The sequence below is a fragment of the Macrobrachium nipponense genome, chromosome 11 (genome assembly GCF_015104395.2).
Source record: "Macrobrachium nipponense isolate FS-2020 chromosome 11, ASM1510439v2, whole genome shotgun sequence".
Taxonomy (NCBI): Eukaryota; Metazoa; Arthropoda; class Malacostraca; order Decapoda; family Palaemonidae; genus Macrobrachium; species Macrobrachium nipponense.
Window position 1 is genome coordinate 2,999,054 of NC_061087.1, and position 25,090 is coordinate 3,024,143.

At 37.7% G+C, this 25,090-nt stretch overlaps 1 protein-coding gene across 1 annotated transcript in view; it reads right to left on the reverse strand.

The window, feature by feature from the left end:
• Positions 1-25,090, reverse strand: part of LOC135216856 (ubiquitin carboxyl-terminal hydrolase 16-like) — a 426,609-nt gene that overhangs the window by 218,554 nt on the left and 182,965 nt on the right. Inside the window, 1 exon segment of the mRNA XM_064252406.1 lies at positions 13,921-14,000. Within this exon segment, the coding sequence (XP_064108476.1) occupies positions 13,921-14,000 (80 nt within the window).

Genomic DNA, 25,090 nt, shown 5'->3' on the forward strand with positions numbered 1-25,090 from the left:
CAGGCGGCGGCTTACAAGAAAGAACATGAAAAAATATCGTATTTGATAACGTGAAGGGGAGTTTCAAAAGCTGCCTTTGTATCATATTTCTGTACAGAAATAAAAATGCTTTTCATGTAATACATTTTCATACACATTTTAAACAAAAGCATGAACATTTATGAATCGACACATCCATAGCTAAATTTGCACTTATGTAACTCGATATTTTCGGCATAGAACAGCGTCAGAGGCATATATTTTACCCTAATACCTACGTAATAACTCTCCATAAAATTTGTTAATATAATTTGCATAACCTTTATGGTCTGAACGGCATTTCTACAAATGTATAAACTCGTTAGACAACGGCGCTAGCGGCGCTGTTAACTGAAATTTGTGCTGTAAAGATACCTTTAAAATGCCTTATTTTTTTAATGAATATTTTTGACGACCGCTGTAAAACCGATTCGCCGTTGAGTGATTGCGCCGTTAACCACGGGCTGCCTGTAGCCGAAAATAGCGCTGGCCTTCTGGCAGATTGCCATCTCGGTTATCGTATCGCCATCGATTTCTTTGTCCTTGATCCATACAAGAAGCAGCCTTTCCATTTCATTATGCACATGGCTCCTCTTGTTGGACAAAATAGTCACACCCTTGGAAGGTGTAGCTGCTTTGATGGCTTCCTTCTGCTTAAGGATGGTGCCTATCGTCGACGGATTTCGGCCGTATTCCTTAGCGATCACACTCAACCGCAAGCCAGCGTCATACTTTTTTATTATCTCCATCTTTGTCTCCAAAGAAAGCATTCTCTTCTTTCTGTGAACTTCAGCAACTTTCTTGGGACCCATGACTATATGTACTGTACGTAATTAAGTTATGTATGTAGTACGTATACTAATTAGGTTCTCACAACACGATAAAGTAGCACAACGAAATCACTAACGAATTTACGATACTAAACAAAATCGTTGGACCGAACGAATGCCGCACGTGTACGATAAAGCTTCGGGTGCGAAGTGGCCGAGCGAAGGCACGCCACCACGTAAGATGCATGATGGGAGGGATGCTGTCCAATAGGAGAGAAGGATCTCATGGCTTGGCTAGCATCAGGAACCAATGGGAGAGCAGGAGGATGGTGGCGAGTCTACTAGAACTAAGATGGTGGGGCGCGGCGCGAGTTTTAAAATTGTTATCGGGCTCGGACTTTCAGAAACCTTTCGTATCTTGAAAACTTTTTGTATGTAGAGCAGTAAAATTTTTCATGTCAGCTTTCGTATCTCGAATTTTTTGTAAGTTGAGCCTTTCGTATCTCGAGGTACCACTGTATATCATAGTAGCTGCCACAAATAATGGATGCAAACAAAGATATACCCCAGGGTAGTAATCATTGTACTCACATGAACCATAAAGGTGGGTACTTCAAAAGTAACCCTGATACCATGGAAGCCAACACGAAAGAAATCTTTAGTTTGATTCCAGAGACTTGAGATAAAGGACAAACAATGGTGAAAAGGGGTGATACGACAAATTGCCAAAGCCACAACTCCAGAGTCCTCATTTACTCAAAACCTATAGTGGCCAACTGGCATTACCCAAAAACAGATGAACACTGTGAAAGGCTTGGAGCAAGGGCAAATGGGAACAGTCTTAAAAAAGGTGATTTTCTATAGCACAGCAAAAATCAACTAGTGAGGTCAAGAGGGAACCAACAAGAAACAAATCAAAGGCTCATGGAAGTTCTTGAAAATGCAGGAGCCCAATACTCCAGAGGAAGATAGATGTTAAGACAGGGTCTAGACCTGGTTAAAGAAAAGAACAGGGCAAACCAACATTCTTCAGAAAGAGAAAACATTAGTTTTATAAACACAACCAAGGAGAGCCATCCCTGGGTTATATCCAAAAATTGAGACGGTGCTCCAAAAGATGAGACAGTGCAGCAATCACAGAAAGTTGCAAAACTGACAGGGGAAGTGGCTCTCTCCCAAGCTAGAAGAAATCATAACTGCTAAGAATGAGGCCACTACATTTAAGTGGGAAATTATCACTTCTATAGCCAAAAGTGAAAAGAGCAATGAGAAGTAATCAAACCTCAGGAGCACAGTTAACCTCCTAAAATGTCTACACTACCAAACAGCAAAAGGTGCAAAGATAACAAGGCTATCCCTAAACTGGAGTGCAACAACAACCATCCAAACCACTGAGCCCTACCAAACAGCAAAAGATGTAAAGATAACAAGAATAACCCCAAACTGGAGTGCAACAACAACCATCCAAACCACTGAGCCCTGCAACAGAGAACAAAACAGAGAGAACTTGAAACAGAAATATGCAAATAGGACAAGCCAGACCTCTCAAACTGATGGACTTTTTAGATCATTGAAGGAATGAATCACCATGAATAAATGAACTTATGATTGGAAGATGCAAGTTCAATCTAGACAACAGATTTCACACTAGTGTAGGGTGGCCAGACCCCGTTTTCAGTGACCTGTCCCCGGCTACTACTGTCCCCAGTTTTCACTGTGACTGAAAGATCCGAAACTGGAATACAGAAAAGAGACCAAAAAAAAAAAAAATGTTGACCAAACTTTACATAGTTGCACACTGTACTACTCGCACTGTACTGTGTACAGTGTATATAACTAAGGAAATAATAAACAGCTTTGCACGGCATACTTTGCGAGATTACCTTCCAAAAACTAAACCAAATTTCCTGCAAAACCATCGTCAGTATCGTCATGCACGTCCCTGACTCCCCTCTTGCATTCCCACCAGCAACCAGCCAGCACCACTTCTCTTTCTGCCATCTAATACTGTTCAATCATTAATTAGTAGTCATTATTTTCACTATTTTATTATGCCATGAATAAGGAGAAGGCCTTAGTTTGTGAGAAGTGCCTGGCTGATACATTTTTTTTGCAGCTGATTTTATGGGTGCTCTTGACCTCAGCTACTCTGATCAGAGAGAGAAAAGAAACTCATTGTTAATCAACTGGATTTTTATTCAATTCCTTTGCAATACAGGATAAATAGGGTAGGAGAAACTTTTGAATGTTGCTTTATGAATGGTAAGGGCACAGTGTCCCCGTTTTACGCCTCTGAACAGAAAATGTCCCCGAATTTTGTCTCGGAAATCTGGTCACCTTACACTAGTGAGGAACTTTTCTTTCTCTAATCACAAAAGGCCTTAGAAGAGAAGAAGAAGAAGGCTACAGTTTCAACACAGTGGTTTGACATGGCATCACAATGATGAGAGAGTTCAAGAAGAATGGCTATATATAAAAAAAAATAAAAGCAAGTCTAGTTATCCATGCTTCTGACATATATCAAATTGCCAAGAGCTAGAGAATACAGGAAATAGATAGAATCAAAGGAATCACTTCAGTGGTTTTCACTGAATCTAGGTCAATAAGAATCTCTGAGACCACCATACAAGGAAGCATCTCCATTGAACCAAGGCCCTAAAGACTTCAATCAAGCATGAGACAATATTGCATAATGGCAATACCATGAAGGCCACAGTGAAGTATCACATTCCTCAAGGGGAAACAAAAAACCAAAAACTTCCAAAGCCACGTCAAATGAATGTAGGTGTCAGAACAAACCCTTGAAGGTACCTGGGGGTAACTATACTCTGTTTTTTTCCATCTGTCCATCCGCCTGTGGTGTTTTTGTATGGTAACACTGCGTCCCGGGCTTTAAATAGTTACGCTATGTGTAAGTTTTAGGTAAATAAAAGGATATCTGGGCGTACATTTGCAACTGAAAAGTGTTTTAATAATTTACTGTATGCGAATTACACCGTTAATATTCGAAATAGGATATTGTTATTATTGTTGAATGTAAGCTGAATGTAACTATCTAAAGCCCGGGACGCAGTGTTACCATACGCAAACACCACAGGCGGATGGACAGATGGAAAAAAACCGAGTATAGTCAACATCGAGACAAATCACACTAGCATTGAAAGGGTCAGGTCAAACTTTAGTGAGTAGCACTCTATATAGGTAAGAGGGTCAATGCAAGAATAGAAAAAGAGGGTGAGACTTCTCTTACAACCCTCTCAAAGTAGCTGACATCTATATGATGAACCATTACCCAATGACTGAGGCCAGAAGACATGGTAGCAAAGGACGATATATGACCTGAGGGCATTAGGCAAAGACAAAGACAAGAACAGATCTTACAGGCCTGACAAAACAAAGATACCATAAACTCTAATTATTGACAACTAAAAAAAACATCACAATTATGCCTCGATGGCCACAATTAGAAGCATGAGGAAGTAAAAAATGTTCCAAAGAGCTGGAGGATTGAGCAATGCAAACTTATGTTCCTAGGTCCAAAGAAGCAAGAAGCCAAGCTTGTCATTTTTCCAGACAAACTCCAATCCGGCACAAAGAATCAACATCATCTCTGGATGATGGAAAAAAAAAAAGACAATAGTATGTCATACATAATGGCAAGTGGGAACCATCATCGATGTCGAAACTTCAACAAGAAAGATTGTACTTTGCCATAAGCTGTAAAGTATCTTTGCATATATTTTCCTCATTTGCATAAGTGGAAATGCATATTGTATGAAAGGAAGATATTATGTTTTGTTAAATTTGTATTTACTTAGGAAAAGCATTGTGTGTCATTGTTGCATGTATTAGTCTTTCAAGTGTATGTGTAATAGCTCTTAATTACCAGCCATCAGATATTTTGTTTGGGTAGTTGGCTGAATGTTTTGGTATTAGCCAACAATGGTAGCCAGGCAGTCTAGTCACAGCTCCAACAGAGTCGAGTCGAGTCAAGTTAGCTCAAATCGAGTGGTTATATGGACAAGATCTAGTCCAATGATCTTTGAGAAGTCATCGGGATCTCCATATTGTAATAACTTAAGTATTCCTATCTCAAAGTTCATTTGGGGAAATTCCTATTTAGGATATACATATCTAATGAAAGGGAAGTGTTTCCTATAATGTCTTTGGATGAGAATAGTGACAAGGAGACCGTGCTCATGCCGGATCTCAAACTATCTAGGTTAGAGATAGCAAATCTGTCATTCATGATAACGAATCCATCATTCACAATTACAGTACACTGGTATCATTTACGTACTCATTAATATACACAACACAATGTCATATCTTGAATGTCGATTAGAATGAGCATAGTAATCTGGGTGTCTTAGTGTAGAACTTAGGCTACGATTTGGTTATTCACATTTCAATTCACCATTGTGATTTGAAATGCTCTGCTTATTACTAAGCGAGTAGTAATAAAAATTGAGGAACATGAGGAGAACAATTACCAGGAGACTCAAAAACAAGGCTATGCATATCAAAACCTGGCTAGCTAGACAAAGATCAGCACCACCATCTTAATACTCCAAAGCACCTGCAAAATGACAGTTGAACTAGGAATAAAAGATCAGCAAAAGTAGCAAGGATCTCTGTGAAGGAAGACTCATGCTAAAGAAGCTAAGCAATTAGTTATAAATAGGACCACGATAAACAAGGTAAATGTAAGATCATCTACAGGAAGCCAAGAAAATTTTAAGCAGCTGCCACTAAATAATATTTAAGAATCATTCATGGTAGAGCAGAAACCAACAACTGGGTGTTACCACAGCTCAAGGACACAAGCAGAGACCCCAAATGATGACTAGGTCATGAACAGGATGCAAGGAGACATTCTCCCCCTTCATGCCAGCCAGCACAGGACCAATACAAAATACTGTGAAGCCCAACCAGGTGAGATGCAAAAAAGATCCAAAGGGGGCATCAAAGACCTGAAGCAGAGGCCATGCAAACAGTCAAGAAGTGGGGGCGTACCCAAGAGAATAAGCAGAAAAAGACAGGAACAGGGTCCAAAACATGTCATGAAATGCTTCCTACAGAAAAAAAATTAGTGGGGGCGTACCCAAGAGAGTAAGCAGAAAAAGACAGGAACAGGGTCCAAAAGATGTCATGATATGCTACCTACAGAAAAAAAAATTGGTGTAGCTAGGGTGATAAAACATGAGCTAGTGACCAACTGAACAAAGTCCAATTTCCAGAAAGAAAGATAAACTTTATTGAACCGATAAGGACTAGAACCAAAAGTGGATGGTCAAAGGTTCTCCACAACCACCCTTGAAAGGAAGACATACAGGTATATAGTTTCCATACTTTACAGTTCAAGGCTTGAATATTAGACCAAACAAGCATGAGGAAGAAGCATTATCACTCATGCCAAGAGCCTAGTAAGAGAAGGAAAAAAAAAATTACACAAAGAACACAAACCTTGCTTCAAGCAGCAACATGAAGATTGTAAGAAAATTGAGATATCTAAACAAGATAGAAGAAGCTCAGACACAGAACTCATCAAAGGAAGTACTAAAGTACCATCAGAATATGCCTAACCCCAGGCAAGAATCAAGAAACACAAGAAAGAATGCCACACTACCAAGGACAAAGACACTAGAATCAGCAACTGTCCAGCCTTACATTACAAATGTCACCAGTTATGACAGAACGCCAGAATCCTTACAAAAGAGAAATACCAAATGTGAAATAAAAACCTTAAGGTCCTACCATACTGTAAAAAAGAGAATATTGAGTTAAGTGAAAGAGCATCAGTAATGACTGAGAGTGAGAACCAAGGCACTTGTTGTATTTTTTGTTTGTATGGTGTTTTTACGTTGCATGGAACCAGTGGTTATTCAGCAACGGGACCAACGGCTTTACGTGACTTCCGAACCACGTCGAGAGTGAACTTCTATCACCAGAAATTCACATCTCTCACTCCTCAATGGAATGGCCGGGAATCGAACCCGCGACCACCGAGGTATGAAGCAAACACCAAACCAACCATGCCACTGAGGCGCTCTGGCACTTGTTGTAGGACAACAACTGGTCCCCACAAGACTCCGTAAAACAGACCAACCAATTACAAAGAATAAGAATAACCTTATATTTGGTCTCATCAGAATAGTGCTTGTTGGCACAGTGATAGAATATAAAGGACTCGGGACAGGAAGGCTATGTCTCCTTTCCTACAACGACTGCCTCGGCTCTCACTATGTCTCACTCGCACGGATGTGACAACAGCATATGTCTGCCATCTTCATTACATGCTAGGTCTGTGGTCTGTAAGATTAATGTTCACCCCAGTCCCATGCTTTTTTGTCAGGGAAAGTGAGTGGGTTTGAGGACTCACAGTGGGTACCAAAAATATGTTTTACTACTTCTAAACCTGTTTCTTTTACAGCAGAGCTGCTATTTGTCCTCAATGAACCTTGTATGCCGTGATTGTTGAAGTAGCAAGGTGCTTGACCTCAAATAAAATGTAAAACAAGATGATAAAATGTAAAAGGTTTTAACAGACTTTAACTTGGCTCTCAGTGTAATAACCTACAGTAAACATTCCATATTCGCAGGGAATGGGTACCAGACTTCCCCCCTGCCCCATGAATAGCTAAAATCCCTGAATACTTAAAATCCCTCTAAAAAGGCTTAGAACTGCCTGACTCAAGGACCTATGGTATAAGAAATAATACCAGCAATAATACCGTCAATATTCCCAAAGATGACACCCAATGGAGGAAACACCAACAACAACACCAGGAATAACATCATAGAGCAAAGAGCCGATTAAATCCTGCTCCCCATGACATCAACCGATGAAATCCTGCTTCCCATGACATCAACCGATGAAATCCTGCTCCCCATGACATCAACCGATGAAATCCTGCTCCCCATGACATCAACCAATGAAATCCTGCTCCCCATGACATCAACCAAGTGCTGACATGATCACCAAGGCTATGCCAGAGAAACCATCAACTCCAGCAACTAAACAGCCAAAAACAGACAGTCCTGAGAGTGCAGCCAATCAAAAATCAACATCCCGTTGCACCCCACTGGCACCACTGATACAAAACACTGCAGTGTTTTATATAACTGGAACCACTGATACAAAACACTGGAGAACTCCTAAAAGCATCAGCCCAACTCTAATCTTCGCCTGGAAGATGACCAGCAGAGCCTGAGTCGAAAAACTGCGAGAAAATAAGAGGAGAGATTAGAAAGAGAAGGGAGAGCCCAGGAGAAGGCTTGAAAGAGGAGGAGATGAGAGGGAGAGATAGAGAGAGAGACCTTACAGACCTTACAGTTCGTTCGGGTTGCCCCAGGTCCCTCAGTGTGAAGCGCCTCTAATGTCTACCAGAGAGTTGCTAGAGAGAGAGAGAGAGAGAGAGAGAGAGAGAGAGAGAGAGAGAGAGAGAGAGAGAGAGAGAGAGAGAGAGAGAGAGAGAGGGGGATTGATGTATTTCTCATGCAGAATAATAATTGTCCCTTGAATCCACCATTTCTGACATGTCCTTCATTGACACATTGCTTACCAGTCCAAGCAATACTGAAAAAATTAACAATAAGGAGACTTTGAGAAAGTCCTGTATAAAATTAACGCAGCTGAATCAGCCATTATTTTCAAAGTGTTTAACAGAAGGTCTACTTCACAACAACAACAACAACAACAACAACAACAATAATAATAATAATAATAATAATAATAATAATAATAATAATAATAATAATAATAATAATAATAATAATAATAATAATAATAGGAAAAATTCTCTATTGCAAGAGTATATATAATGTTCTAAAGGGTCCACAATAATACTAAGTGTTACGAGTCCGTGTATAATTTTTAAGACTTTACAAAAAGCTTTCGAACCCTTCCCTGGGTTCATCTTCAGCCCAAATGAACAATTAGTTACAACATGTACAGAGATAAATTTAAAAACAAGAGTTGTTGAAGATCGTTGACACCGGTCGTTAGCTTGATAATGGGCCAGGTGATCAAGAAAGGGGGCAGTTAACTCCAACTAGGTGATTTCCTCTCCCCTATCAATCCTTCTGGCTGCAATTCTGTTGGATCTCCGCAATGGTTGTTGAAACGTTGCAGGAAGTCCTTCATCCGAGGGCGTAGATTGGGCACCGTAACCAGAGGCAAGGTGGAAGCAGCATCAGTATGTTTTTAAAATATTTTAACTGTAGGACAGGCTCTGTTTTTCCTCTCCTGATGCTGCTTCCGCCTTGCATCTCCCAGTCCAGGTAACCACTGCCCAAGGGGAGTCGGATGAAGGGCGTCACTATTTTGTCCAGCAAGAGGACCCACGTGCACGATGAAATGGAAAGGCTTCTTCTTGTCTGGATAAAAGACAAAGAAATTGCTGGCAAAACAATAATGGAGACGGCAATCTGCCACAAGGCAAGCTGTATTTTCTTCGATTTGATTGCCCAGGTCGAAGACGACGGAGGAGAAGGGATATCAACGCCAACCCCAGACTTCAAGGCTTAGCATGGGTGGTTAGAGAAATTCCGTAAACGGACTGGCATCCATTCGGTGGTGCGGCATGGGGAGGCGGCCAGCTCGGACACGAAAGCGGCTGAAGCCTTTAAAAAGATGTTCAACGAGATGATGATCAACGAAGGCTACAGTTCTCAGCAAGTTTTCAACTGTGATGAGACTGGCCTTTTTTGGAAAAAAATGCCTCGTCGGGCGTACACCATGCAGGAAGAGAAGAAGCTACCCAGGCATAAGACTGAAAGACAGGCTTACACTCGCACTTTGTTATAACGCCAGTGGGGATTGCAAGGTGAAGCCCCTACTTGTCTATCATTCCGAGACTCCTCGAGCCTTCAAGGCCCACAAAATGCTTATGGAGAATTTTCCAGTGATGTGGAGGGCTAATGCAAAAGCCTGGGTACTGAGGCTTTTGTTCAACAAGTGGGTAAATCTGTGTTTCGGCCCGACAGTGAAGAAATTCTTGGAAGAGAAGCGCCTCCCTCTGAAATGTCTGCTGGTGTTGGACAATGCCCCTGCCTAACCTCCTGGCCTCGAGGAAGATATCCTAGCAGAGTATTCCTTCATCAAGGTTCTTTATCTTCCGCCTAACACCACCCCTCTCCTCCAGCCCATGGACCAGCAAGTGATATCGAACTTCAAGAAGCTGTATACGAAACATCTTTTCAAGAGATGTTTTGACATCACCGATACCAAAAACCTCACCTTGCGTGGATTTTGGAAGGAGCATTTCGATGTTGTCATATGCATCCAACTCATCGACCAAGCTTGGCAGGAGGTTTTGAGGCGAACCTTGAATTCCTCGTGGAGGAAACTCTGGCCTGATGCTGTATCCGCCCGAGACTTCAAGTGAGTGAAGCTGGTGCTGCAGATCCTGAAACTGTTTCGCAAACAGGTCTTGACAAGATCGTTGCACTCGGCACGTCCATGGGGCTGGTCGTTGACAAGGACGACATCAATGACCTTCTCGAGGAGCACCAAAGGAGCTTACGACAGATGACCTGTAGGAGTTGGAGGCCATGCAACATAACGTCGTTCGAGAGGAGTTCTCTAGCAGCGGTGAGGAGGAGGACGACGACTCTATGACAACGGCAGAAATTAAGGAGGCTCTAGCTGCTTTTCATAAGGTGCAATCATTCGTAGAAAAGAGACATCCCGAAAAGGCTTACACAGGTCGTATGCTTGCACAGTTCGATGACGTTTGCCCGAGTCGTTTCAGGAACATTGTCAAAAGTAGGCAGAAGCAATCTTCCTTGGATAGTTATTTTTTAAAGAGGCCTTTAGTAGGAGTAGTAGTAAGCAAAAAGGAAGCACAAAGTGATACTAAAAAACAGAAAGTTGAAAGTTGGAAAAAAAACTAGAATAGAAAAGTAAAAAAAATGTAAAAATCACAAAAAGACAAAAAAAAAAAAGAAAAAAAATTACTTTCAAGTTTTTTGTAAAGTCAAGTGTTACAGTTTTGTTAATGTGTTTCGTAAAGTTTAGTTTATGTTTTCCTTACATTTTTTTATGTTTCATAAAGTTAAGTGTACGTACGTATCTGCTGTTTGTCCTCCTCCTCTGTCCCCACTTTCGGAGATAGCCTCACTCGAAAGGTAAGCTTCCACATTTTACTACATACGTACATATGTACGTACAGTATTTCTGGTATACCACGTACACTAATACACTTTATTTACAGGTATATTAGCAGTACGTATTAAGTTAGGTATTGAATGGTCCAAATTGTTGTAGTATTTCATTGTTTATAGGTCAATTTAGCTTTATATGAAATTTACTGGGGTGTTTTTGGGGCTTGGAGCGGATTAGCCATTTTACATGTAAAAATGCGGTCCAAGATACGAAAAGCTCATGATACAAAGGCCGCCTTGGAACGGATTAATTTTGTATCTCGAGGTACCACTGTACTATATGAAAATTCTTTGTAATTGGTAGGTCTGTCTTACAGAGCCCTGGGGGGACCATGAGAATGTAACTCCTTTGAGTGTCCCCATGTATAAAGCCTTGTGAATTTTCCATATGTTAATCTTGCTCTTGAATCCCAATCCTGCAAACTAAGTTTTTACAATTTTTCCCATGACACTTTCACATCTTTGGTGCTCTTGGTCACTAACAGTTGAGTATCATCAGTTAACTGTAAAGCATGGTAACTTAAAAATAACCAATGGATACTAAACACATCAGTCATAGAATCTCCAGTATGGGTCAGGAAAGGACAAACTTACTCTAAACAAGACAAAGCAAGATGCAAAATAAATGTAAACAAAGCTTATGAATACCTAAAGAGTAAGTGTGAACAAGGACATGATGAGATGATGCTAACTGAAGCAACAGGGAGCAAAATGGAAAAAAACTTGATGAGGACACGAGATGTACTGCACACTTCCAATCCAAACTCAGTATATTGAGAGAAGTTGCAGGTTGATGGTGGACCGGAGTCTTGGCATATACTAGGAATCCTTTCTTCTTTCTACTCTACAGTCACTAGCTGGGTCCGTTTTACACAAAAAGGATTACTATTTTGTAAATAGGGTTTTCTACAAAAATTCTAAATTACAAACTTTAATTAAAGAAAAACATAGTTCTGACTGGAATTTCATGAAAAACTTGAGTCATGGGCCAAGAAAAGGCCATTACACCTCCATAATACAGTCCAACCTCTTAAAACTGACATCCTTGGGACCAGGCCTTGGCCAGACTACAGAAAATCCTGGATGACATAAATCACCCCTAAAAAATCTCTTTGTAAACATTCCACATATATATTGTTATCAAAAGTACTATAACAAAGCTTTTGAACAGTCACTGTCTTTTGCTAGGTTTAGTTCCTTATGAAAATTCTGGCCTCCTCCATAAGCATCTCCCCGGAAATGCTTACAACACCTTTGCTACATTAAGAGCTTCAACCACTTTACATGAACACTGTCGAATTCTGATCTCCTGGCACCTTTCAATGTTTTCTAGCACTTCAAAGGGCAAATACTAATCAATTTGTATTAAGAATAATGATAATTCTAATAAAACTGCTGTTTTACGTATTGTATGCAATAATAGTTGAACCCCCGGATTCACATGGGATAGGGACCACCAGCCCTGCAAATAGCTAATCTGCAAATAATTGACACTCCTCTAAAAATGATTATAATTGCCTATTATGATAGTTCAAACACCAAAAAAATCCCTCTAAAACACTTATACCTGACTATTTTAATAGTTTTATTATGAAAAATGTATTTAGTCACACAAATATGAAAATACAGTAATTATTGATTTTCTCTGTGAAAAATTTGTGAAGAGATGAATTTTCTGCGAATAATGTGGATATAAGTTCCACAGAAAAATCCACGAATCAGTGAAGCCTCAAATCACGAACCGTGAATGGATGGGGGTCCACTGTTCTTCATACATTATTGTCATCACATTGTTGTATGATTTATGAACAAAGCGATCAGGTGCAATTTATATTCTTTTAATGTTTACGTTCTTAAAATCCTCAGCTGATGATTCATATTTTTCATAAATTAGCAAAACTGGGTTTAAATATGCAACTTACCCTATTTTTAAATGCAATAACTAAAGGAAGCAAAGGTGTGATTTCACCAGAATTGGATGTTACTTTTGCCACTACCAAAAAATTTGTGGCCTGTACATTATTCGTGTCTTCTGCCATAGCTACAGTCATAAATTTAGTGGTATACTTTCACAGCCTTTTCCTCTCCATTGCATGAAGGATGAATAAAGATTTATTTTATTCCTATTTATAAAAGTCACCATTGAAAATTAGCCAATTTTTGACAAGTCAACAACTGTATCATAACCCTTGACACGTCAACAACTGTATCATAACCCTTGACAAGTCAACAACTGTATCATAACCCTTGACAAGTCAACAACTGTATCATAACCCTTGACAAGTCAACAACTGTATCATAACCCTTGACAAGTCAACAACTGTATCATAACCATTAATAAACATGTGTTAGTTACAGTAACAGACATCAGAAAATGGATGTTTCTTGATTCGACTGCTTAACTGCCGTTGTTTATGCCAGTGTTTACACACAGCAGTAAATGGTTGCTAATTATAAGAAAAAGTAATTTATTTTTAGCCGAGACATTAGGATGTAAATGATGAAATTATGTTTTTGGATGAAATTTTAAAGACTCCATGATACACAAGATCAGACGATACATGAGTAGTATACAGTATACACAAATTACTATCAATTTGTATGCTGTATTTTTTTTTATAGTATCACAGGTTTTCATTGGAAATAAACTTTGTGTATTTCTGGAACAAGCTTAAGAGGTCGGACTGTAATTTAAACCATCATCAAGTTCCGAAGGGTTTGGCTAAACTTCCCAAATACTAGACAGATTTTTACATATTCCACAATTAGATTTATGTAATGTAAAGTGAAGATAACATTTTACAAGATCAGAATAACCATATGAACAATGAATTAAAATTTCTCTCAGAAACATTAACCAAATATGTTTGTGTATTCCAGCATCACTTTACTATGTAATAAATTCTGAACAGCTGAGAGCTTTAATCATTATTGCAAATACTATTCATTTTACCATTTTACTTACCTTTTCCTCATTTATGGGAAGTGACAAATCCATAAATGGCTCAAAAACTTGGGAGGACCAATGGCATTCCTCACAAAACACTGAAAACCAAGAAAAGACTAATGGTAGATATCTTAAATTAAACACACACCAGCCAAATTTAATGGGGGCCAGGAGGGAGGAAAAACCAGTACTATTATCTGTTTAAAAATGCAGATTTCTTCTGGAATTTGATAATATTCTTATTATTTCCTGTTCAATTAAATATTCACCCCAATCTACTAAAACAAATAGAAACAAAAAATAAAAATCCTTTACACAATAAAAAAGTAAACTACCTCTATATGACCTAGAAATTCTTAAGTTATAACCCCAATAAGAGTTTCTTTTTAAACATTTAATATACAAAATATGTTTAGCATAAATACCACGGTAAAAAAAATAATAATAATCAAATGCAACTGGGAGCACAAAGCCTGGAGTAGTGATGATTCAACTTGAATATCAGATATTAAACCTTACAAAATAATTGATACTTATTACCTTTACGTACACACCAGTGTCGATCTTTTCATTCAATAACTGCAGAGCTCTTTAATGTCAATACATACTGGAAGAAATTTGTGACACCCAAGTAACTAACTGGTCTTTTTCCCCCTAGAAACAACAATTATAGAACATGTTCTCCCATGTCACCAACAATGATCATTAATGCATACAGTAAAACCTCACTTTATCAGACCCAGAACCAATGGACATTGGATTTAACAGACAAAATCTTGCCAAGGGTAGGATAGTGGCTGCTGTTGTTTATGTTTACACCTCTGTTGTTTACGTTTACTCGGGCACTAACCTCAGCAATAGTGTGAAATTGGAACTTACCATACATTTCCGTGTATCAAACGACCTTTAGATACGACAATGTAAATAATTATGCCAAATTTTCATGAATTTATTGCATAAGAAAACTAATAAATTACAAAACCATCTGTGTACAGGCTAGGTTTTGCAACAACAGGTATGGTATGAAAAATTGGTTATATAAAGATGATGTCAATAGAAAGGCTGCTTTACTCACTGTAACCTTAGAGATTTAAAATAAATGAAATAAAGAAGCCGATTCTATATCATGTTTTTCCTACAAATGTTGCCTAAATGGTACACCAATGTTTTGTTTACGTATCATCTCCAATCACAAACAAACCCTAACAATACGATAACGTATAAAAATTATTGTACATAATTATCGTTCTTATAACTGAATTGTTATTTACCATCAAAATGATAATGAATTTTTAATTGAAAATTAATAGTTATCCTAAGTGTTATTAATAACGTAATTACACTATTAACATTTCTGAATGGCTACTAAAAGATAAAGGTTGTTGTCAGTGCAAAAATAACTCTATGTTTACATTTTGTCAGCTGGCCTCGCATGGATAAAAGTTGATGTCATTGATGTGAAATTATTCCTTGAATATTTATCATGAAGATATGCCAATAATATTTAAGTTTAAAATGGTTTTATTATCTTTACATTTCATCACCAATCGGAAACAACTATACGTACGATAATGTATAATAATTTCCCGTTTGTACGACTAAATTGTTCTAAAGAGTTATTTACAACCAAAATGACGATGAATTTTTAATGCAAAATTTATATTGTTATCCTAAATGTTATTACTGTACTACAATAATTACACTACTATTAAAATATCTGGATGGTTACCAAAATATAAAGGTTGCTGTGAGTGCAACCATTAACTGATGTTTACATTCTGTTAGCTGGCCTCACCTAAATAAGTTTATTTCATTGATATGGAATTATTCCTCAAATGAGCAATTCATTATGAAGATGCCAATAATATATAAGGTACAAATGGTTATACAGTATTTCCTTTATTATCAGTTTAATTCATAATGCATAATGTGAACCTTTTCATGCATGATGGTGGTGATCACACTTAGGCCAAAGCTAACCTACCGATAAACATTAGGACATAAAAAAACAATGCTTCGCTTTAACAGACAATCAGCTCTAAAGCAAGGTTTCACTGTATATATGTCAGAAAATATTCTCTTCTTTTGGTCAAAGAATTCATAATTTTAATGAAGATTCAAGTACCGGACACTATTAAGCGCGTACACGTCAAAACACAACTACTGTTGGCATCACATATGGTTTGCACTCCAGATATAATCTGGATGTAAACTGCTGTAATGGTCACTTCAGTACCTTTAAAATCTTTCTGTCAAACATTTAAATCAGTCATGAATTATCAAGATTCTAATACAGAGAATTATATCTTCAAGCAGTGAAAGTATTCCCTCAATTATCTGGATTGCCATTACCCAGACACAACTGGACCCCAGGGACCAAGGCCCAAATGGTTATATGGTATAGTTTATGCATAAATTTTTTCAAAATTGAAAAAACATCTCTCTGATAGTTGGCAATGCTACACGGCCTTCAGAAATGCTTGTAACACTGCTTACAAATAAACAAACTGAGAAAGGAGTTAGGAGGTGGGTAGTCCAGGAGAAGTTTCGAAGTTTGGGGGATGACCATTTGATTGGGTGCCATTGGAGAGGAGGGTCAGTAAAGCAGTGTAGAGAAACTCACTCAGAGAAGAGACTGTTTTTGAAGATGGGTGGAGCTGGGTAGTTGTTTACTTGGCTGGGAGGGATTGGGGATGCTGTGCTGGATGATAAGGGCTAAGTATAATTCTGGCTTGCTAGAGCTTGACTTGTTTCATGTTTTTATGTTTATGATATAGTAATTCTATTAAAGAATATGTACAGACCCGAAATATAGTATAGTACTATAAAAGAGAAAGACAGGGCAATTGAGGTATGTTTAAACTGAAGACTATAAGTAACACAAACACACTCCTACACTTTTTATTTATATTATAAGGTGACCAGTTCTGCCCACTAGTGGGAGAATTGGAACAACTGTAAGCAGGAAGCTCAGTTTGTTCATGCCTTATGCCCATCAGTGGGGAGGAGGGTGGGCTCTGATTCTGTAATTACTTGCTAAGTATATGTGAAACTCAATTTTATTATGAAAATAAATTTTCACATAAGTAACTTACCAAGTAAATACACAGCTGAATCCCACACTGACAGGAGGTGGGAGACATGGACATTTACTACTCCAAAATAGTAAATTTTGTAATAAATTGAAACAGAAAAGTTGCTAGCATTGAATACATTGCTTGTCATTTCCTTATCAGTAAATAGAGCTATTAGGATACTGCCTCTGATTGGTGTTCATCTTAACTTGTAGTGGTATGGTAGTACAGCCAAGCGTCACTTACTACATAAGTGGGAGCTTTACAACAAAGGTTCATGTCTAAATGCTGGAAAAGCATGATAGGTGCCCACCCTAGCCCTGGGTGCAGCACTAAATTAAAACAACCATACAATATTGTCACCTACGCTGAGATAAAACCACACATACAATGAGAGTGATGGGTGCTCCAGGTAAATTGCATGCTGTGGCTCTGCAAAACTTGACACATCATCAGGTAAAGAGATAATAGGAATAAATACTATGCTTCCTTCTGCTATACCATGCCAGTCACTAGAAATCGTCTGAACACTTCAACTTCCATAAAATTAGTGAGGAACGAAGAACGATTATATTCCCTGTAGTTCAAAGGCAAAATGGATGTACAATGCATAAAATATATGTAAGCCAAAGGGGTAGGGGTTACTCTGATGTCCTTAGCTTTACGTAGTTAGAAGGCGGCAAACTACTCTCCTAATTCTGAGTGTGCCTCAAGGTAAAATTCCATAAATGTAATAGGTTCTAGTCAGTGGATGAAACGGATCTTGCCATATAGCTATATGTAAAGGATGGTCCTCTGAAAACTCCAAATGGATAAAGACCTTACTATTTTCCCCACAGAGCTGGAGAGTATTTGGACATTCAGGGAACAATCTGGTGTCAGGCTGTAACTGGTGCCAGAAGCGTTATACACCAGTTGAGCTATGAGCACAGGACTGGTGGGTGCTTGTGGGAGCTAGCAAGAGCTCAGAGCAAGAGATGGCATCAGGCTGTAACTAGTGCCAAACAAGCAAGACACTAGGTGATCTGGCCGCCAAACGAGCTCGAGTCTCATGGCTCTATAGCTGGTGTCAGACAGTAGCTTATGCTAGATCGTAACTGTCATCCGGCTAATTGGGAGCCAGACATTTAGCTGGTTCCAGACGAGCTGAATGCCAGGAGAGCTAGGAATTCTGGTTTCACTCTGTAAGAAAGTGAAACTCAGAGGATGATTATACTTCCAGTAGGATGATACAGAATGGAAGTAAGGGACATATTGTGCCTGAAAGCTAAAGAGGAGGCTGGATCTCAATAGTATGTCTTAGTTGAAGCTAGAGGCTACCTGGAAGGAAATCAAGAGGAGGAATTCAGGCTCCAGGAGGCCTGATCCCTTCCTTGCTTGGCTCCTACCACTGCACGGGGAACATCTTCACTTTTTGGGAGAAAGTTTGGATGTCAACTTCATGATAGCCTTGGAGGGGAATCAGACATTTCCTCTTAGTCTGGATTGTCACTTTTGTCTATCACCTTGAAAGGGCAACCAATGCACCAGGGAAGAGGCTTCAACACTCAAGTCAAAAAACCTCCTTAAAATATTTTGAAGATTGCACCAACAAGGCCTGAGCTGACTTCTTTTGCAAATCGGAAGTGTTACCACTTACCACCACTTGTGGAAAAAGGAAATCACAAACTAATGGGGAAAACAAAGATGCTGATTTCTGCGCTGAAGTTACACCTTTAGAGGTAAAGGAACACCAAAGTTCATGTTTCTTAAGTATCCCCATAGTAAAGGTGGATGCCAACTCCTGGGAGCCATACCTAACTGCTCTGTCAATACATGAAAGAACAGCCAACAAATCTGCAGAAAGATCGCCAGGCATAAACTGATGATCTTGGATCTTCTTGGCCAGAGCACCTACTGCCCAATCTAAAAAGCTGAACACTTCAATCACCTTGAAGAGATTCCTTAGAAAGAGATCCAACTTGGCTGATGAAAACATAACTTTAGCAGCCGAGAAAGTAGACCTGCATGAAGACTCAACTAGTACTGAAAAGTCACCTTGGGCGGAGGCAGATGTACCCAGAGAAGGGGTTTCTCCAGTGGTGTAATAAAAGTGTCTTCTCTTCAATAAGCGAGAAGTTGGGAAACAGAAGGCATCCTTCCCTTGCTGAAGTAGATAGCACCATCTTGGGTAGTTTAACTGTATCCAAGGATAAACTACTTAACTGGAACGCAGAAGCAGGAGAAGACAAAGAAGGGAAGCATAAGCAGTTGGAGGCAAAGCCTCATTCAGATCCTGATCCTCTTTTGCTGAAGAAACTGGCGACAAAGTAGCCTCTACTGCACTAGAGACAGTGATAGGTTTGAGAAAACCTAAAATGGCATCAAAATGCTATTGGATGGGAGCCAGAGCTGAATCCACTATGGGTCGGAGTAATAACTGAAGAAACACATGAGGAAAGAGGTGCCCAGAGGAAGCAGTAAGCTCAACTACTGGATGCTCACTAATTTCTGTGCGCTCCGTCACTACTGGGCACTCACTCATTTCTGTGCGCTCCGTCACTACTGGGCACTCACGAATCTCTGGGTGCTCATGAGCCTCCAGTTGCTACTGGGCATTTGCAGACTATTGGGTGCTCTGGCGCCAATGGGCACTATTGTGTTAAGGGGCGCTTGGGAGCCCAAAAACTGTCCTTAAATCCTGTATCTCGCTCCACTGGGTGCTTAGAAGAGCGCTAAGGAGAATGTAACTTAACTGACGTTGTTCCGACACCACAGGGCGCTCAGATGGAGAACATGGAACTAGCCCTAATGGGCACTCAAGACACTACACACTTTTTGGGAGAACAATCCGACATAAAACTCTCTGGACTATCCCAAAAATTATAAGGTTTTGTTTCTCTGGCCTTCTTGGGAGGAACCATTGCCAACCTTTACAATGGTCTGGATTAATCACTGAAGCGCCACCGGCGCCTCTGTTAAGGGCTCAAAGCCTCAGAACTAGAGGGAAGATGATTAGATTAAGGTGGACCCCCATATTTGCAGGGGATGAGTATCAGACACACTGGCCCCCCCCCCAAAAAATAGCTAAAATCCACAAATACTTAAAAACCCTCTAAAAATGCTTAGAAATGACAAATTTTTAATCAATGTGTATAGTATTTCATAGCCAACACACCTGAGGTCTTAATAACAACTCCTGTGCACACTAGGTGACAGCTGGTCAAAGAGAGCACACCTAATTCCGTGACGCATCCAGTCTTTCCCCAACCCAGGAACTATAACAAAAGAGAGGGGCAGCTGGAGGTGGGCAGTAAAACATTAAGACCTCAGGTTTGTTAGCTATGAAAAATACAAATTGATTAAAAATTTGTTAACAAATCATAAAAACTACGGGGGTTTGTTACCACTTCCCACTCCCCCTTGCTAGAGAGAGAGGAGTATTTTGCTACTGAATAGACAGTTTGATATTTCAAAAATATAAGCAAAACCACTTTCAGTATGGCTAACTTACTCACCTATATCAGACCAGTCCAGCATATGACGAGTCTATTCCTCAACCAGCCCGTAGGGAGAAGAAAGGAACAGAGAGAAAGAAAGAGACCAGCCAACTTACCCATTCTCTCTTCCACACAATCATCATAAGTAAAATACAAAACTGTCCGGTGAGGGACACTGGGTGAATTACACAACTTGTTGGGCAGCCACCACAGGACCCAGGGAAAATGTGTCCAAAGATCTGTGGGCAATGTCTTTCAAGTAAAAAGAAGTGAATGTGGATTGATACAACCAGGAGCAGGCATTCAAAATTCTATGAACAGCAAAATTTTTCTTAACCCTTAAACACCGATTGGATGTATTAAACGTCAATGAAAATTGTCTGTTGGGTGCCGAATTGACGTACGAAACGTCAACACAAAAAAATATATTTTTTTAAATTTGCAGAAAAATAGTTACAGGCATACTTGGCGAAAACTTTTGAATCACGCACCTTGGGGGATGCTGGGAGTTCATGGATCGGGCTGTTGTTTTGTTTACAATCGTTACCCAGGCGCACAAGCACGAATTTCTTTCTTTTTGCACTAAAAAGCATCAGCGACACATCTCAGAAATTATTTTGTCACTTTGACATAATTTTTGCACCATTTTATATTAGCCGTTACATAGAGTTTTATGTATGAAAATGTGCACAATTTCATGTAGAATACAACATAAAACAATCCATGGTTGTAGCTTTTATCAGTTTTGAAATATTTTTATATAAATAATGATAAGTGCCAAAATTTCAACCTTCGGTCAACTTTGACTCTACCAAAATGGTCGAAAAACGCAATTGTAAGCTAAAGCTCTTATATTCTAGTAATATTCAATCATTTACCTACATTTTACAACAAATTGGAAGTCTCTAGCACAATATTTCAATTTATGGTGAATTTATGAAAAAACTTTTTCCTTGCGTCCGTGCAGTAACTCTTCCGAAAAAATCAGAAATTTTTTTGTCCGATTGTCGTAATGTTTGCACTGTTTTATATTAGCGGTTACATAAGGTTTTATATATGGAAATGTGCGCAAATTTATGTAGAATACAACAATAAACAACCCAAGGTAGTAGCTTTTATCAGTTTTGAAATATTTTCATATAAATAACGATAAGTGCCAAAATTTCAACCTTCGGTCAACTCTGACTCGACCGAAATGGTAAAAAACTGCAATTGTAAGCTAAAAATCTTACATTCTAGTAATATTCAATAATAATTTCAACCTTTGGTCAACTCTGACTCGACCGAAATGGTCAAAAACCGCAATTGTAAGCTAAAAATCTTACATTCTAGTAATATTCAATCATTTACCTTAATTTTGCAGCAAATTGGAAGCCTCTAGCACACTATATCGATTTATGGTGAATTTATGAAAAAAACTTTTTCCTTATGTTTGCACGGTAACTCTTCTGAAAAATTCAGAAATTTTTTCGTCCAATTGTCGTAATGTTTGTACCATTTTATATTAGCCGTTACATAAAGTTTTATATATGAAAATGTCTGCAATTTCATGTAGAATACTACAATAAACAACCCATGGTTGTAGCTTTTATCAGTTTTGAAATATTTTCATATAACGATAAAAAAAATTTTGGTCGAAAAACGCAATTGTAAGCTAAAACTCTTACATTCTAGTAATATTAAATCAATTACCTTCATTTTGCAACAAACATTAAGTCTCTAGCATAATATTTTGATTTATGGTGAATTTTTGAAAACAACTTTTTTTTTAATGACCACACGTTATGAATTCATGCATCACATTGTGATAATACTTTCTCTGTGTTGCTTTGATCGTTCTACAATTTGTTATATACAAAAATCATTGCAATTTAGTGTACAATACAACGGAAAAATAATTAACTCGTTAGCTTAAACCGTTTTCCTCACAACGCAATTTGTATACAATTATATATAAAATTAATTTTTTGCACTGTCATATATTCCAATATTTATATATGATTAAAATTTTTTTCATTTCTGATGGTTGCATACTAAACTTCAGGCAATGACAAAAAAGGAGCCAAAAATTAACTATTAATCTTGAAAATTAAGTGTGCTGTGATTTTTTGAAAAAAAAAAAAAAAAAAAAAAAAAAAAAAAAAAACAAAAAAAAAAAAAAAAAAAAAAAAAAAAAAAAACTTTTCCGCTTCGGCGCTCACTCGCGAACGCCGCCGGCATACGGGAGACACTTTCGGAAATACCGGCTCGGCATTTAAGGGCTAAATGCCTGAGAGGAACTTATACCTCTGACATCATGTGCTCTAGCCTGCACAGACTTAGTGACAGAACCATCAAGAGAGGAGTAAGCCTGCTTAATCGCCTCACGTATCCAGAGTGAAATAGTATTCTTGAAAACTTCCTTTCTGGAACGACCATTGCTAACAAAAAGTCTACAACATCTAGGTCTTGGATGACGAGTCCTTTTAAGATAGCATCATGGGGGTACGACAAGACAAAGCAAGAGCTCCTGTGGATTGTTGTCTACAAAGTCATTCAGTGATGGAATGGAGGCTTTAGACAGTTCATCAAAATCAAGAAAGCCCATTTTGGAATAAAAGTATTTGTACTTTGTCCAACAGGAGAAGGGTTTGACGGATATTCTTGGAACTTTGCAGCGTATTAAGGAAAAAGTAATTTCAAGCTCCAAGACCCTGCTGCATCTCATCTCAGCATATCAGAAGATATCGTCGTGTATCTCATGGAAGATTTATTAGAGCAAGGGCGCCATGTCATCACTGATAATTGGTACACAAGCATCTGACTCAGTGATTATTTGCTGACGAACAAAACTAAGCTGACAGGAGTAGTTCGGACAGGAAGAGGACCCCCCGAAACAAATTACGAATGCAAAGTTGGAGAAGCATCAATCAGTTTTTGCAAGAAAAGGCAACACTCTTATCAAATTTCAAGATAAAAGAGAGGTTACAATTTTGACAAAAAAGTATACAGCAAACATGGTCGAGAAAACAGACATACTTTGGGCAATTAGACCACATTTTTCAATAAACCTCTTCATATCGACTGCTACAATAGTAAAATGGGAAGCGTTGATATGGCAGATTAACTTCTTGAGCCTTATGCTTTAGACAGAAAAAGTCATGCATGGTTCAAAAAACGTTAAATTCATTTTATATTTCGTGCTCTTTTGAATTCATTCATTTTTTATAAAAATGAGTGCCAGTACCATCGTCCCTTCCTGACTTTTATTACTGATGTAGTCAGAGGTTGGCTAAATAAACACTGATGGTGCTGCAAAACTTATGGAGATGAGAGAAAAGATGAAGTCTAAAAGCCCCTATGGTGCTGAAGAAGAAGTTATCCATGCCTGGGTTCATCATGAGAAGACCAAGCAGAAGCACACTGCAGGATATGCACGAAGAATTTAGGCAAAAGGAAGGACAGTGTATATTATTGTCCAGGATGCCCCGGGGAGCCAGGTTTATGCTCATTAGACCACTGCAAAGAGTGGCATTCGATGCAGTCACCATATGATCCAAAACCAGCACCAAGTGGCACTCGCTTGAAGAAGAGGAAAAGCAATTAGGCGAGTTGAAAAATCATGTTTATTTTTTCCCTATCATTTTCTCCTTCCCTAGAATAGGGCTCCGAGTAATACCAGGTAACCAAAAACGATGGCACTTGAGTACCGCAATGGTCCATGGGAAAGCTCGTGTATCTTTCCCTAAATATATATTTGTATTATATACTATATATATATATATATAATATATATATATAATATATTATTATATATATATATATATATATATAATATACAAATATATATAATATATAATAATATAATATATAATATTATATATATATAATATATATAGTATATAATATATATATAGTATATATATATATACAATAATAATATAATATATATAATAATATATATATATATATATATATATATTATATAATATTATATATATATAATATATATATAATATATATATATATAATATATAAATTATATATTATATATAAATATTATATATTAATATATTATATAATATATATATACTTATATATTAATTATTAAATAATATATATAATATATATAATATAATATATAATATTTATATATATATATATAAAACGTGATGCTAAAGGGTCCAAATAGGACCGAAAGTACTCGGCTAACTCGTTTTTTCATTGTTTTCCTTCGTGGCAAAAAAACCTTTATTTATATATATATAATATATATATATATCACATATATAATATATATTATATATATATATATATATATATATATTATATATATATATATATATATATATATATATATATATATATATATATATATATATATATATATATATATATATATATATATATTTAATTCATTATTGTTCCAGCTACCCTTAACCCCTATACATAAACATATACATAAATATAAAATATATAATAAAAAATAACATTTATAAATCACGGATATAGCTATATACATAGAGACAGTTTCCGAGTACGTACTTACATGCACACATACATATATATAGAAATTCATGCATAGATATATATACACATACATACACTTTCATAAATACATTATAATCAATAAAGAGACATAAATAATGAGGAGAA